The following is a 16,548-nucleotide window of genomic DNA, read 5'->3' on the forward strand; positions in this document are numbered from 1 at the left end:
CTCCTGTTCTGTGCCGCTGACCTGTCTGTCCACTTCCCTGAACCGAGCAGGCTTAATGACTGGAGCTTTACAGGAGGTCTTCAAATCAGTGTGATTCAGCACTTTTTCTGTCCATTTGGATTTAAGTTGTACGTTTCTACGTCATCAAGGACTAGGGGTTTCTTTTCTTGTTCTGCGTTTTAACAAATGTCGTATACTTTTAGGAGTGGGCCTCCCCCTCTCCCTCCCACCCCCGCCCAGATGACCCTGCCACTCACCAGCTGCCACCCATGTCCGCAGGGACTCCCTTGGTGGGGCTGCCTGTGCCATCTCTGAGGGTGTCACCTGGGTGAGTCCTCAGTGACACATTCCAAATTGGGGATGGGAACGGGGCTCGCCACCCAGGACGTGGTGCTGTCCCGTGGGCGGGGTTCTCGCATGTTCTGCCTGGGGTGGGTGTGGAGCCTTCAGAGCCCAGTCAGTGACTGGGGAGTTGAGAAGGGTCGGGGCGAGGCCAGTGAGACCTGGTTTCCCTCCGGGCCAGCACGACCCCTCCTCCTGACGTCCGTGCGTTCTTTCTGAGTGTTGTGACTGTGGTAAAGTGCACAGAAGGTTGGCCATTGCAGTGGCTTTTACACACACAGTTCCGCGGTGCTGAGCACGTCCCACTGTTGTGTGACCATCACTGTCGCCGGTCCAGAACTTCCCATCTTCCCCAGATGAACCTCCCATCCCCATGAAACGGTCCCTCCCGTTCCCCGACACAGCCCCGGCACCCACCCTCTGTTTCCCACCTCTGTGGACCTGACGACTCCAGGGGCTCCCTGCGAGTGGAGCCCCGGGACGTGTCCCTTTGTGTCTGGCTGCTTCCTGAGCATGGTGTCCTCCAGGCTCAGCCGCCCTCTGCCAGGTCCCCCTAGTGTCCCCAGGCTGGAAGCAGCAGGGCTCCTTCTAGATCCCTGAAGGCCCCACCCCACATCCCAGGCAACATTCGTCCTTGTGTTTGCTTTGCCCTGTGTGGTTCAGGGAGGCGCCCGCCCGCCCGCCCTCGGTGGCTGCGTCCTGCTACCCAGGCGGCTGCTGCTCTGGGCCCTCCCATTGTGAGCCTGGTGCACCCTCCCCTTGGGGAGCGGTTGCTCACCTCCATGCAGTTGGCTCATTGCTCTTTATGAGCTGTTCCCAGGTGTCAGTGTGCCGAGAGGTTTGGAGGGCACCATCCTGGCACCTGAGTTTCTTCACAGGGCTCTCGGGTGAAGGCGGCAGTTTTGCTATGGTGGCCAATCCTGGGGTGACAGGAGGCCATGGGGTCCCCCAATACCTGAGACCCAGACTCAGGAGGGACCTTGGTGTGACCAGAGGGGGCCTCTTCCCTGCTCACATGCCCATCGAGGGGCCTCCTGCCACCCTGGGAACCCAGCACTGGCCCCGACTCATGGGGCCTCTGAATGGCCCATCCAGGGGCCACCAGGGATGAGCCGTCCTATCTCTGCGTGAACAAGTCTCTCTCTGGGTTTTCTTTCAAAACCCAGTTGTAACTTGGACCCTGAAGCTCAGCTCCTGCAGAGGACGAGTTGGGGGTCGGGAGGGGTGGCTGCGGGGAGACATCGGAGGCACCTCCGCAGATGAGCCTCGATGGGGCCGGGTATGTATAGCCCACGGCAGCCAGTGCTCGGTAAGGCAGAAATAGAAAAGGGTTTTTTGGCCGTCCTGGTGCTGGCAGTCTCTGGCTCTTGGGGAGCGCGGCAGGGGCTGGGCAGGGGGGCGGGCGTGCCGAGCGCAAACAACTTCTGCTGTTTAGAGAAACATCTCGAGACGAGGTGGTTGTGGATGGGGAATTATTTCTGTTGGTGAACTCTTTATGTAAATGCCGCGCACTGCGCTGCTCCTCTGCGTGTGTAATCACAGCAGGCTGCCGGGGGTGGGGGTGCGTAATTATGTTTTAAAATATCACCCAGATTGTTTTGCTGTGTTCCCTGAGCGCTCGGGTAATTCTGGGCTTATTCTGCGGTGCTCTGCCCGCCGGGAAATGCCGCCCAACCCCTGTAGCGGCCGGGCAGGGGCTGTGCACCCAGCTTTCGGGGCCCCTTTCTGGCCTCTGCTTGGGTGTCTGTGGGCCTTGGGAAGCTCCCCCTCCTCCCTGGAGGGACTGACAGGCGCAGCGTGCACCACGCTCGTCCTGGGCGAGTGGGAACCTGGGGAGGGAGTATCAGGGCGAATCCAGGGTAGGCGATTTCAGACCCCACGTGGCTCTCAATAGTGGTACCCACGTGGCCTTCAGTGGCACTCTTATTGTGGATTCGGGATGTGGGGTCCTCAGTAACCTAGATGTTGGCCCCTCAGGGCCCAGCGGCCCTGCCCCTCCGTGACAGGGGCTCGGTGCAAAGGTGACTCCTGGTGACTCTGGGACCTTCCCTGCCTCCTGCCCTCCTGAGGCTGCTCCACAGCAGTCCCCTTGGCAACCCCCATGCCCCAAGCCTCAGCCACCCCTTCGGAGTTTTTCTCTGACTCTCCAAGGTGTGGGGGTCATGGTTTGGAGGGATGGGGAACAGGGACAGCATGGTCAGGAGCAGCTGCCTCTGAGCATTCCGGCACGGCCGCGGGCGGGATCTGCATGGAGCTGCCTGCCCTGAGCCTGCTGGATACACAGGTTCCACCCCGCCCCTCCCTCTGCACATCTAGGACCAGCAGATCCTGGACTTCCCATCGCACTGAGCCTGCCGAGGGAACTGTGTCCTGCCCATGGCAAGCAAAGCAAAGCCCAGCCCTGGGTGGCCCGACGGCCTTTCCCACCAGCAGGCCGCCCTCGTGCGATCGGACAGGTGGAGGCTGGACCGTGGGGCCTTCCCTGCAGGCCTTGCAGCTCAGCAGTGGGGGCAGGGGCCCAGCCCGGGGCAGGGGGATTCCCTAGTGAAGGCAGCAGACCAGATGGGTGGTCCTCTTGGGGTCCTGCCTTTTGTGCTGGGACACGGGAATGAGGGAGGCGGTGCTCTGCCCTCACCTGGGCAGCGTGGCCGTTCGGGCAGCCTGTCAGGCTGGGGTGTGAGGCGTGCCAGACTAGTGTCCATGGTGGCATGTGAGCGCTGGGAGCCCACTCACGGGAGCCAATCTTCACCCTGGAGCCCTGCCAGGCTGTGAGGACCCCCGTGTGAGGGTGGGGCCTGCAAGGCTTCCTGGGATTCGGGGCGGTGGAGTCATGGCGGGCAACAGGGAAGTGGGGGGGCTGTGGGAGTGTGGGGGGCCCAGGTATTGCCAGGCAGGATTTGGGGGCAGGGCTGTGTTTCCTCGGCTCCCTGCGCCTGGTGCGTGCCAGGTGGTCGTCAGATGAGGGGTCTCGGCCCTGACCCTCCATGAACACTCTAGAGGGGCTCCTTGACCCCAACAGCAGAGTCCTGCCCGAGGACCATGGGTGGCACCGCTGGCTGTGTGGCACAGGAGCCTCCTAGGGGCCTATTTCTGATGCACGGTGCCATTGGGGTGGCGCTGCGCAGCTGCAGGTCCTGAGTGCAGGGCTCCTGGCTGCTGTCTGCCCCCCATCGGGGTGCACTGTGCGTCTGCAGGTCTTGTGGGTACAGGGTCCCTGGCGGTTATCTGCCCCAGCTGTCGGGGGGGTGCGGCAGGGAGGCTGCCCCTGGGGGCAGTGGTGCAGCCGCTGGCCTGGCTGTCGGTGAGTGTTTAGGGAGCTGCTGCTCCTCAGGCCAGCGCCATCCCGGGGCTGAGTTCTTGGACACGCTGAATCCTCATGTCCTTGCCTGTGAGTCGGGTGGCCATGCCCCACTGCCCATGCCCCACTGCCCGTTGCTGGGAGCTGCTGGGAGAGGAGTTGGGGGCCACAGTACCTGCCACCCCTGTCCAGCTCCCCGCCTCGCCTCCACCAGGTGGTTTTCGTGGCCCCACAGGTGGCCGTCCTCCATCCTGTCTCACGCTGTACTCTCCTTCGGGGGCCCAAGTGCTGAGCGGTCACTCCTGCACGGCTGGCAGGCTCTGCATACACCTCCCGGGAGCCAGCCCTCAGCAGCTCATTCCCTGGGCCTGTCCAGACAACCCTCCCCTCACGTCTTCTGCTCACTCGTTCACAGGGGCTTCCCTGTGAGGGAGGGCAGGAGGGCACCAAGTGGGGAGGGGGCAGGCTGATGCCAGTCTGACCCGGGCCAGCAGGAGAATAGCACAGTATGGCCTCACCTGGGCCCAGGTGGGCAGAGTGGATCAAACCCAGGGCCTGGGGAGCATGGAGGGCAGGTGGGCAGGCACAGAGCAGTCTGGCCCCTGGTGCCCACCTGACCAGGCTGGTTCTGGGCCCACAGTGCAAGAGAAGCCTGAGCCAGTGCCCCTGGAGAGCCGCTCCTGCGTCCTCATCCGCCGCGACCTTGTGGCCCTGCCTGCCAGCCTCATCAGCCAGATCGGGTACCGCTGCCACCCCAAGCTCTACTCGGAGGGGGACCCCGGCGAGAAGCTGGAGCTGGTGGCAGGTGAGGCCGCCTCCCACCCATCTATTGTATGCAAATGTCCTCACTCATTTATTTTTTTTTTGGCAGAGCTCTGAACAATGAACTCATCACCAATCAGTCCAAAAAAAAAAAAAAAGAACATCTTAAATTTCCCGTAATTTCCTTTTAGAAGAATGTGTCATTAAGAGGAGTTATTCAATTGAATTAATTTAGCATTTTAATTGAATTCCCTGGGCTGGTCGTGCTCCTGATTGGCAGGGGCTGCAATCACGACGTGTTTTAATGTAGGTCACAGATAAAACCATGTTTGGTGTGGGTGCCAGCACCCCTGCCCCTGAGTGTCCACTTGCAGCCTTTGAGGGTAACAGCCAGGTTCCGAGTGGTTGCTGTGGTCAAGGCAGGTTCTTCTGGTGGAATAAACATGGCTGGGCCCAGGAGCCCATGGGGCCGGGCCTCACTCAGGAATATTTATCTTTCCTGTTGGATTCTTTTTTTTTTTCTTCTTCTTTTTTGAGACAGAGTTTCACTCTTGTCGCCCAGGCTGGAGTGCAATGGCACGATCTTGGCTCACTGCAGCCTCCGCCTCCTGAGTTCAAGTGATTCTCCTGCCTCAGCTTCCCTAGTAGCTGGGATTACAGGTGCCCACCACCACGCCCAGCTAATTTTTATATTTTTAGTAGAGACTGGGTTTCACCCTGTTGGCCAGGCTGGTCTTGAACTCCTGACCTCAAGTGATCCGCCAACCTCAGCCTCCCAAAGTGATGGGGTTACAGGCGTGAGCCACCGTGCCCGGCCCCTCATGTTGGATTCCTTTGGCCTCATAGCTCCTTGTAGATTTTTACGACTCTTCAAGGAAAAGATGGAAGTGGTGCCACGGGCATCCTCTCGGGTGACCGTTGAGCCATTTTCCAGTGATTTCTTCCCAGTTTGCCAAGAAGCCCCAGGCTCGGGCCCTCAGGCGCTTTTCTTGGCCACAGCCTGAGCAGTGCTGCCCCAGCCCCGCCCAGTCCCTGTCCACCCCCAAAGGCCACGCCATGGGCAGTATCTCTGGGTCCTCCCTTCTAGCAGAACGAGTGCCCCACGTGTGAGCCATCGCCTGAGGGTTGCCAGTGGCCTGGGCTGACCTCCCCTTCCAGCTGCCAGGGACTTCAGTCCTTGTGGAAGAGTGGCCTAGTGGGCTGGACCTGGTAGTGCTGGGCTGCCCTGGCCAGGAGGGGTGGGTAGGGGCCCACCTGGCTGTGCCCTGAGCCCCCACCCTGCCCTGACACTGCTTCTGGATGGGGAGTGCCGTGCTGGGCTACCAGGGCTGGGTGGGCCTCTGGGGTTGGGCTATGGGGTGCAGGTGCCATGTTGACCCCAGGGCTTGCCACGTAGGTGTGGTCCTGTGGTCCCGGTAAGACACTCTCAGCCACCCCAGCCTCCAGCAGCCGTGGCCTGTGTTTGGGGTGTGGGGCTGATGGGGTTGGAGACGTGCTTCACGTTTATGAGCTCCCCAGGAGAGTTCCTCCAGCCGGACCCTGGCAGGAAGGGCGTGTAGCGGGGGCGGGGGGGCAGGAGACGGGGGCTGTGGCAGGAAGAGGCCAGGCACCCAGGGCTCCTGGAAGCGGGCGCATCTAGACATCGGTGTCCTTCGGGATGTGGCATCTCCGTGGTCATTGAGCCTGGCTGTCCCCAGAACACAGTCCCTTCCCATTGTTCCCGGCAGGGTCAGTCCTGCTGCTGGTCCCAGCCCTCATCCATATCCTGGTGGGACAGCTGGGGTGTGGCCAAGTTTCCGAGGGTAAATAGCACAGCATGGACCTCCCTGGCCACACCTCTGCCCCGGCTGGTTTTCCCCTTCACACGCACCCAGAGGAGGTCAGCGCTGGCTCTGAAAGCTGCAGCCGCACCCTCCAGCCAGGCCTTTGCATCTCCCTCGTGGTTGCTGAGGCCCTTGGGTATCTGAGAAGGAGCAGAAAGGCAATACCTGAGTGTTTCCCTGAGCCAGGGCCAGAGTCAGCCCTTCACAGTGTTCCCATCGGCCAGGTGCGGTGCTCTACACCTGGAATCCCAGCACTTTGGGAGGCCGAAGTGGGAAGGCTGCTTGAGGCCAGGAGTTCAAGACCAGCCTGGGCAACGTTAGGGAGACTTCATCTCTAAAAAAATTAAAAAGCTGGGCACGGTGGTGGTGCCCGTGGTCCCAGCAACTCAGGAGGTTTAGTGGGGAGGATCACTGGAGCCCGGGAGGTGGAGGCTACAGTGAGCCGTGATTGTCCCACTGCTCTCCAGCCTGGGCAACAGAGTGAGACCCTGTCTCTAAACAACAACAAAGTGTGTTCCCAGGGAGGGGGCTGAGGCCGAGGCCTCCGTGTAGCAGGGAGAGCTTGGAGTTCGGGGCTCATTGGGGAGGGTGGGCGCCCTGGCTTTCCCCATCCCCCGCTTAATTCCACGTGTGACTTGGGACCTGCTGGAGCTGGCCTTGGCCATGGCCTCCCCTGGTGACCAGCAGGTGGGACCTCAAATTGCTTCTGCCCAAGCAAAAGTTCTAAAGGCCTCCAGCTTCTCCTCCCCCTCCCCCTCGCCCCTCTCTGCGCCTCTTTGGGCCCCAGTGTCCCGGGAAGGCCGCGAGCCCCTTTTCTGTGTGGCGGCTGCAGGCTCTGGGGTGTACATCACACGCGGCCAGCTGATGAACTGCCACCTCTGCGCGGGGGTGAAGCACAAGGTCCTGCTGCGGAGGCTTCTGGCCACCTTCTTTGACAGGTAGGTGGGGGCAGGGGTGCTGGAGGGCACAGTGGGGCTGCAGAGAATTCTGGCTCCTGTAGCTGTGAGCTGTGTGATTGTCCAGGGTTCGGGCACTGAAAGCCCCCTCGAATTCCTGACTTCATGCCCTGGAGGGGCCACCTTCCATGGCCTTTCTCAAAGGGTTTTATGGACACAACCCCCACAACAGAAAAGAGCGAAGAGCCGCACGTACTCTGTTGTGTGGATGGGCCGAGAACCCTTCTCTGGGACGCAGCCTCTTCCTCAGACGCCTCCGAGTCCCTTCGGACAAGGCTGGGGACTGACCCGGTCACCCTGCAGCCCCGCCACCCGGTCACCTTCTCTGCCCCGATGCTTTTCCTTTGTCCTGTCCCTTAGAGGGTGGTTGGGCCAGCTCCTGCCACTAGATCCTGACCTGGGGCACACAGACCAGCCGAGGGTGAGGCCAGGTGGCCTCCCAGCAGGGCATTTGCGCAGGCGGTCACCTCCAGGCTCCCTCCCTGTCGTCCTCATCGTGACTGCCTTTCCGGTCCCTCCACCAGGAACACGCTGGCCAACAGCTGTGGGACCGGCATCCGCTCGTCCACCAGCGACCCCAGCCGGAAGCCACTGGACAGCCGGGTCCTGAACGCTGTGAAACGTAAGCGCCTGGGGTCTCCCGGGTGGGGGACTGGGGCGGGGCTCGGATCCCAGCCGGAGGAGGACAGGGTGGGCCCCGGGGGTGGTCCTGGCCACCTGCAGCTTCCGCCTCCGGGGGCCGAGCATGGCTGCAGGATTGAGGGGAAGATTGAGGATCGAGAAAAGAGCAGCTCTCAGAAGCCAGGTCTCGAGGTGTTAACTTCTTGGTAGGTTTCCAAGCGTGGTGAATTCAGCTGCGAAACTATTTTAATATGTGAAATAGATCTAATTTTCCTTTTTGAACAAAACCCCTTATTTACATTTTGCAGTTATTTTGAGCCTTTGCCATCTGTTCGGCCGGCTTCTGCCTCCCGCTCCTGGGCGTGTGGGGGCGGAGCCCGGTCCATCTCCAGGGCAGACCGCCGCCCCCGGCCCGCACCCCAGATGTGGAAGAGGCTGCCTGCTGCCCGGCTCGCACCAGGTGGCCAGGAGCACAGCCTCCCGAGGCCCTCAGCACAAGAAGCACTATCTTGTTTTTTTTCCTAAAAAAAAAAGAAAAAAAAAAAACAAAAAACAAAACCCTCGTGAGGCAAATTCTGTTTTAGAGCAAAAAGGGCCCTTTGCAGCAATTACAGTCCCAAAGCGTGGGGTGGCAGCCGGGGCTCTGGGAAGATTCTGGGAAGGACCGAGGCGGACATGGTCCCTGGGACCTGCCTCTGGGTTTGATGCCATTGTGAGAACGGCCCAGCACTGGCCTGGGCTCCTGCTGGAGATGGAGGAGGCGAGTGTCCCTGAAGTGGTGAGGGTGACGCCTTCTGTTGCTCCCCTCATCCAGGCTGGGACTGAGACTGGGACAGGGAGGGGTCTCCACAAGCCACCACGTCACTTCTTGTTGCTCCCGAGACGGGGATCCTCTGACCAGTTCCTATTTAGCAGGTGGGGCTGGGGAAGCCCGGAGAGGTTAAAAACGGGCCTGAGCCTCACAGCTGGCAGGCGGCCAAGGCTTCAGGGCCCGATCAGGCCAGAGACCGTTCTAGTGGAATGGGGCGGGGAGGCCTCCCGGGCCGAGCAGTGAGAAAGGTGACCTCTGGTCTTCTAGCTGAGCCCGGGAGCCCCCCAGGTGGTCACATGGTCCCCATGGGCCTCAGGAGTGGCTGAGGAGGCTCATCCAGGGTGCCATGGTCCTGTGGCCTTGGGGAGGGGTGGGCCGCTCGGTGGGCAGGTGGCTGAGCACATGCCGCCCCGTCCTCACAGTGTACTGTCAGAACTTCGCCCCCAGCTTCAAGGAGAGCGAGATGAATGTGATCGCCGCGGACATGTGCACCAACGCCCGCCGCGTTCGCAAACGCTGGCTGCCCAAGATCAAGTCCATGCTGCCGGAGGGCGTGGAGATGTACCGCACGGTCATGGGCTCCTCGGCCGCCAGCGCGCCCCTCGACCCCGAGTTCCCGCCCGCCGCCGCGGCACAGGTGTTCGAGCAGCGCATCTACGCCGAGCGGCGGAGCGACGCCGCCACCATCGTGGCTCTGAGAACTGACGCCGTGAATGTCGACCTGAGCGCCGCCGCCAACCCCGCCTTCGACGCCGGCGAGGAGGTGGACGGGGCCGGCTCGGTCATCCAGGAGGTGGCCGCCCCCGAGCCGCTGCCCGCCGGCGGCCAGAGCCCCCCGCAGCCCTTCGAGCAGGGCGGGGGCAGCCCCAGCAGGCCCCAGACGCCGGCGGCCGTGGCCCGGAGGCCGGAGGGCACCTATGCAGGGACTCTGTAAGCGGAGCAGGGTGGCTGCACAAGGGACCGAGTACCAGAGATGCTTGCATGCGATACTAATACAAACAAATGTGATCAAGCCACTTACCTACTGAACTGCTACTGTTGCCTGAGAAAAATGTGATTTTTATTCTGCTTGTATTTAAAATTGATGAAGGAAACAAATGCATTCATTATACTGTAAACAATTAGGCCACTGGCAGCCTCCTGCGAGGAAGAGCCAGGGCTCCCTTTTGATATTCACAAGGTCAGTCTCCAAGTGTGGCTTCCCTCCCCCTTCTCGGGGAGGGCCGGAGGCCGCCAGGCCCCTGGTGCCCGGCCCTGCCCCTTCCTCCCCGCCCTTCCTGCTCCTTCTGCCTGGAAGATGAAGCAGGGGCCGGCGGTGGCCTGTGGTGTGGGGGCTGGGCTGTGCGTCACTGACCCTTGCTTCCTGACCCATGAACCCCTCTGGGGCGGCAGGGCAGGGCTCAGGCCCCAGGGCCCTAACTCCTCATTTTTCCTTCTTTCTGAGACTCGGGGCCAGGCCCACGGGGCCCTCCACCTGTGTGGGGTGTGTGCACGAGTGTGTGTGTGTGTGTGTGTGTGCGTGTGTGCATGTGCAGGGGGCACGGTGAGGGGCAGTGATGGCTGTGGCCACCCCTCAGGGGTGGAGGAAAGGGTACTTTATTCTGCCCCCACGCCCCGTCCTTGTTCGCCCGATCCTTCTCGGCTCTGCAGCCCCTCGGTCCCCGGACCCCCGGGGCACCACTGACCCCGCCTGGCCTCCCACGGTCCCGCCCGTGGGACGTGCGCAGCTGATGTAGCCCATGCCGCCCTCTGCCGCCTCGGACACTTTGCGATTATGCTTGTCTTGTTTTTTTAGGTTTTGTCGTAACCTAGATCTATTTCACATATGGTTTAGAAACTTTCAGACTCAATAGAGCAAAAACTTTGGGTGGGATGGGTGTCACTGTCCCCAGCCACCATGGCTTGGGGCGGATCATCTGTGGCAGTCAGAGCGCATCCCCCTGCCCCCCGCCTGGGGCCGGGGACCACTCGTCTCCCACTGGGGGGAAAAGGGGGTCCCAGATGGGCTACCAGCATGTGTGGAGCTGAGCTCAGGGCCAGGCCTGGGGAAGGGGGTTCCAGTCGGGCAAGAGGCGGCGGCTAGGGCTAGGCCAGGGTGCAAGTGGTCCTCCCGATGCTGGGCACCCCATCTGCCTTTCGGGGTGTTCGCCAATGGAGGGTGCCTGAGGCTGCAGGCGGGGGTGACCAGGTCAGGCCTGGGCTGGGGCAGTTGCAGGTGTGGGCACTGGTAGGGGACAGAGGGTTGGGGCTGCATGCTGGGGGGCCAGGGACAGTGGAGGAAGGGCCCGTGGAAGATGGGGCTGGTTGGTTTGAGGCTGGAGTGCTTCCTTTGAAATTTAATTGTTGTTTTTTAAGCGGTGGGGGTCACAGCCCGTGTGAAGTCCTGTGTGCAGTGCCGGTGTGGCCACCTGCCCAGGTGCTTCTCCCTTTTGTTTTGGGGGCCGTGCCCTTGTCCAGGGGCAGCCTTCCTTCCCAGGTGTGGCCAGAGGAACCCCCCATCCCAAGACTTGAAAGGTCTGTTTCTCACCTCTGTCCCTCCAGAACTCAGCTTCCCCATCTGCTCATGCAAAACCAGCGCCCCTGCGCCCGGCAGCACCCCCTCCCGTGTGCGCACAGGCTGGCGAGCGGTGGCCGAGCTGCGAACCCCACTTCCCCACTGCAGCAACCCAGGGGAGGCACATGTGCTGCGCCCTGGCCTAGGGACCTTCAGGGTGTGGGTGAAGCGCATTCCCACTGGGCAGCTCCTTTCTGCCACGCAGCCCACCCCATGGCTTGCCCTGGGGGACCTCCAGTGGGGCTTCCTCCAGCCAGGTCCAGCATGTGCCTGCCCTCCAGAAAAATATGTTGCTTTCCAGAAGGAGGTAGGGGACCATGGGCAGGCAATGTGGACGCCAACCTCGGCCCCGCCACCTGTTCCTCAGGGCCCACATCCAGGGCCTGCGTTCCTGGGACTGGAAGTGGCTCAGCAGTGCGGAGCACCCGGACCTTCTGCTGAACTCAGAACCACCCAGCCTGGAGGGAGCCTCTCTCTGCCTCTTACTCCCCTGTCTTGGGCCCAGGTGGGGTTGGAGCCCCCATGGGGCCCCCTGGGAACCTGGACCAGGCTTTCCTCGGAGCTGGGAGGAGGCCATGGGGTGGTGCAGGGGCGGGTACCTGAGGGTGAGCTGCCCTGAGTTCCCTCTGGAGTTTCCTTCATCTGCCCCACACCCAAATTTGCACTTTAATTTGACCATCCTGGGGGCCTGGCGCTGCTGACAGAAGGGGGCTGTCTCTGCCCTCCATTCCAAAGTGGGTGTCCCCCACCCTTGGCCAGGACAGGGAGGTAGCCGCCGGCCACCGCCCGAGGATGCCTGACCTCGGCTCAGGCCTGCACAATGATGTCCCGTGGCCCCGCCTCGCTCGTTTGTAGTCGCCGTCTGTTTTGTTTTCTGGGTAAGGAAGGCAAGATCTATAGGTAAGACGTAAATAATAATAATGTAATGTGAATGGGTTCTGAGCTCTCCCTGTGCCCCGGGTGGGTCAGGCCGAGCATTTTGCACTAATGTGTCCCGTGGTGGACGTGAGTCGGGAGTGTCTGCGGACGTGCGTGGCTGCTGAGCGGACCTGCCGTGCGCTCCCTCCGCGTCCCGAATGTGCTGCGGGGCGGGGGCGGCGGCAAGGGCTCGGAGGGCCTTCCAGAGTGCCTTAGCATCCTTTGATCATTTTCCCAAGGAAACCAATTAAGAAAGCCGGACCCCTCCCTTCTTTTTTTACGAGATGACTAATTCCAGAATCCGGGGTTGTCCCGTCCTGTGAGTGTGACCCTGACTCATCCAGACCTTGTAGAGAGACGAGCCATCAGTATTTATGAGATGTCCGCACCTTTATCCCCAAGCCTGACTATTAGCAATACGCATATCCTATAGAGAATCTATTACAGAGCTACGTTATCTCTGCGCCTTCTGAGGACGACAGAAGGGACTGGACCGTGTTGGGGCTGCCGCGTGGCGGGTGGCGGGCCTGGGATCCAGTGCCTCTCCTGCCCTGCCCGGCCCTCCCCTCCTCTCCCCAAGGGGACAGGCCCAGGAGGCAGCTGGGTTGCGTGCAGAGGTCCAGGAGGGACCGGAGGTGTGACAGATACTGTGAGCCTGGCAGGCCGTGCCTGGCTGGGCCCCTCGGTACTTGAATTCTGTCTCGTTTTCAGCACTGTGTCTGCCCCCCCGAGTTCTCCGTTGTCACTTAACTTTGCATGGGATTTGATTGTCGTACTTTGCCCCTGAATGTGGACGAAGCTGTGGGTGAGAGGCCGGCAGGACCCGCCCGGGTGTCCTGGTGTTCGCGGGTCGGGGCTCCTAGAAGGGAGGAGCCGGCTGCCTGGCCTCCTGTCTCCTCCGGGAAGAGTCATTCTGTGGCATTCGTGTTTGGAGCCGGGAGGAAGGCGGAGGTAGGGACGGAGAGCTGGTCGGCCCTCGGGGCTGGCTCCTCGGAGGGGACGCTAGTGTGCCTGACCCTGACCTGTCCTCATTAGACAGCCGGAACTGTAAGCCCATCCCCTGCCCCACCCGGCCGTGTGTACTGCCTGGGTTCCCCTCGGAAGGGCGATTTTTATGGAAACATCTTGGCTGCAAGTGGAAAAAGGTCTATGGCCCTTGAACCAACTGAAAACTCCAAGAAACCTCTGTTTGCCTCTGCCAGCAGCCAGTCCTAAACTCAGAACTGAGCGCGCATAGCTGTCCTCAGCTGTAACTACTGTTTCAGAATGTCGCTGCTGCATAAATTTGTCATTATGTCAGCCAGCCGGCTCCGTGTGTGAGAGCGAGTGCGTGTGTGTGCGCGTGTGTGAGCGTGCGTGCGTCACGGCACCGGAGCACTTAGGGGTTGGTACTAGATGTTTCTAAAATGGCAAAGGTTTTTTGTTTGTTTGTTTGTTTTGTTCCTTTGGAAGAAGAAAAGGAAAATTACGCAGAATCCAGAGCATTCGGATTGGACGACCTGCTTGTGTTCTGATCAGTCGCTTCTCTAAGCGTTTTGCACACGATTGTGATTTTTATGTCAAAAGAAGCCAAAACTCGCAATACTATTTTTAGCAGACAAAAAAAAAACTAAATATAAAATGTATAAATATTTTTGACTTGAACATTTGGATGGCATGGGGTGCGAACAGAATATCCATCCTTCGGACGGAATGTTTGGAAAAAGACTTTTAAAAAGGAGACGGTTATTTTAAAGAGTCTGTTTAGGGGTGAAGTACTGTAACTCACGACTGTTAAAAATAAATTTCCTGTGCTGTCAAGGAGGGCTTCACAGTACCACTGGGTTAGATTTCAGCCGCAGAAGATGCTTCGCTTTTTTGTCTTTTTTTGAGGAGGAAGCCTGTGTTTCGTTCTCCTGAGCCCTCACTTTTTTGTGCTGTTACTCGGTAGAGTCAAGACTGTTACTTTTTAGCCATGGCTGACATTGTATCAATAACTAAAACAGAAACATCCAAACGCGAGCAGGGAAACCGAGGGCTTCAAGCGCGCTCAGAGCCGTTTCAGACAGTGGAAATCCATGACAGGCAAACAAAAGGATGTGATCATTAATTGTAAAGCGCTTTGTAAAATTCACATTTACAGAATAATAAAGTCAGTTCAAACCTACGTTTCCTAGACTTGGCGTGGCCCAGTGGGGGTTGGGGGAGACACAGAAGCCAAGCTTGGGCTGTGGAAGGCAGGCAGGGTGGTCAGCAGTCCCCCAGGGGACAACCTCAGGACCCCCGCCCCTGATGGCGGCATCCCCAGGCCAGCTGTCCACACAGAAGGGTAAGGACCTGGCTGTGGGTTCAAGGCCCCCGACCCATCTCTTGTTCTCCCCAGTGTTTTACGAGGAAGGAGGCAGGTAGGCAGGATGTCCTGTGGGTATTAGTGTGCCTGTTAGAGGGGAGCCCTGTCCAGACCCCCAGGTGACCTGGCCAGGGTAGGGGCTTCTCCTTTTCGGGGCCTTGGTTTTATTGTCTGAGAGGTGGGGCAGCGCCTTCATCTGCCTCACCTGCCACCCAAAAGCAAAGTGCCTCCCTCTTTCCCTTCCCCTCCCCCACCTCCTCCTGGGCCACCTCTGCCCCTAGATGGACAGAGATGCAGGTGGGCAGAGCCAGGCCCAGGCGGTCACCCTTCTCTCAGCTCTGGGGCTGATGTCTTGGGGTTCAGGGTGTGTGTTCAGCCCCACTCCCGTTTGCTTCTGTGCTGTATCCACAAGGACAGGCTGAGTGCTTTGTAATCTGTATCCCCTAGACCTGCGGTCCTGCTGGGCCCTTGATGGGCACCTCTGATGTCTGCAAACACTTTCCTCTGGACGCCCCCATGGTGGGCTCCTCACTTCCTGCCATCCTGTGAGGCTCTTGTCCAGGGGGCCATCCCTGATCACCTTATGGGCACCCCTCCCTGGCCTCCATTCCCCTTCCACAGGGCTCATGGCACCTGCTTTTCCTGAGGGAAATGGTGGATTTATTGGCCAGGGCTTCATGGCCACGTCCCAGAAGAGGATCCCCTGGCACCGGCATGGGGAAGCCTCTGGCATCTTAAATGGATGGATGTGGTTTCCAAATGGGTCCCCTGGATGGCAGGGTCCCTGTGGCAATGGGGATGCGGGCTTGGGGTCACCCTGAGCCATTGCCTTCTACAGGAGCCACGTCACCACACTGTCCCCACCAGGAATGCCCAAGGGGTCTGTTCCCCGGTGGGGGCCCGGGAGCACGGAGTGTTCTGGTTCCCATCCCGCCGCCAAGCCCAGCCCCAGGCCTCCAGGGTAAGTACGTCGGACCCAGCTTGCCTAGAGATGGAGCAGAGCTCCCAGCTCTCAGGCCTGCCCTCCGCTGTTGCCATCTGCCAGCCCCACTGCGCCAGGCTGACTCCACCCTAGACAAGTGGCACGTGCCCTCCGCACCTGGTCTGTTCGTCCACCTACACTCAGTGGACTCGTGTCCAGGTACCTGCCTGGCTGGTGGGAGCTCGGTGAGGACAGACAGCTTGGATGCACATCTGCGATCCCAAATACCCCACCCAGGTGGGTCCCAGGCCCCCCTAGCAACCAGGATTGCTGAGGCCTGGGCAGCACAGCGAGGGCAGGGAGGGTTGTGGAGAGTGCCCCAGCTCACCGTAGGAATCCCGCCACTCTGGGAGGTGCTGAGTTAGCCCTGGTTTTCCAAAGAGGAGGGGGAGGCGGGCACCAGCCGCCAATGCCATCCTGTCCCCCTTCCCCCCTGCCCCATCCTTTGGGCCCTGACAGTAACTGGCTGAGGCGTCAGAAGCTTTGCATCGGCCTCTTCGGTTCTGAATCCTCAGCCTCCCCCTCCTAGCGCCCCTTTGTCAGTTTGGACAGGAGGGCGCTGAGTCAGCAGGACCAATGGCTTTGTCCCCGCCCTTTGTGGTTCTTCACAAAAGTGTCAGGAGCCCTGGGTAGGGGAGGGGCCAGGGAGGGAGCTGAGCCCGGAGTCTGGGAAGGGAAGGGCATCTGTGGGGAGGCCCAGGGGCTGGGTTGGGGCCTTGTGATCACCTTGGGTCACTTTGGGTCACTCGTGCCTTCTGGCACCCGTGGGATGGACAGACCCCACTCTGAAGAGGAGATGGGGGCTCCCCGGCTGCCAGTGAGAGAGTAGTCCTGCCTTCACCCACCACCCGGCCTGATTCTGCTGTTACAGAGGGCAGAAGGGCTGGGGGGCATCCAGCCCTGGCCTCATCCACTGCGTGATCTGACTCTGCCCTTACCCACCTCCCAGTCTGATTCTGCTGTTACAAAGGGACTAGGGGGCGTGCAGCCCTGCCCTGTGCCCGTCCCACCAGGTGGCCTGTGAGGGGTAGGCTGGCCGGACAGACTGTTTGGTGGTGGACACAGGCCTCGTGGAGGGGCCGTGGTGGGGATGGGAGAGTTTGGATTGGGTGCAGGGACCCCTCAGTAGGCAAACAGCCAGACTGAACCAGC

General features: G+C 60.5%; 1 protein-coding gene across 1 annotated transcript in view; it reads left to right on the plus strand.

Annotated features, from left to right (window-relative positions):
* The window catches only part of NACC2 (NACC family member 2), a 44,950-nt gene extending 32,687 nt beyond the window's left edge, over window positions 1-12,263 (plus strand). Inside the window, exons 2-5 of the mRNA XM_021671442.2 lie at window positions 4,281-4,445; window positions 7,058-7,163; window positions 7,706-7,803; window positions 9,036-12,263. Of these exons, the coding sequence (XP_021527117.2) occupies window positions 4,281-4,445; window positions 7,058-7,163; window positions 7,706-7,803; window positions 9,036-9,547 (881 nt within the window). The 3' untranslated portion in view covers window positions 9,548-12,263. The remainder of the gene's footprint in view (window positions 1-4,280; window positions 4,446-7,057; window positions 7,164-7,705; window positions 7,804-9,035) is intronic.
* The last annotated feature ends 4,285 nt before the right edge of the window (window positions 12,264-16,548 follow it).

The sequence above is a fragment of the Aotus nancymaae genome, unplaced genomic scaffold, assembly GCF_030222135.1.
Source record: "Aotus nancymaae isolate 86718 unplaced genomic scaffold, 86718_ANA_hifiasm-v0.15.2.pri h1tg000063l, whole genome shotgun sequence".
Taxonomy (NCBI): domain Eukaryota; kingdom Metazoa; phylum Chordata; class Mammalia; order Primates; family Aotidae; genus Aotus; species Aotus nancymaae.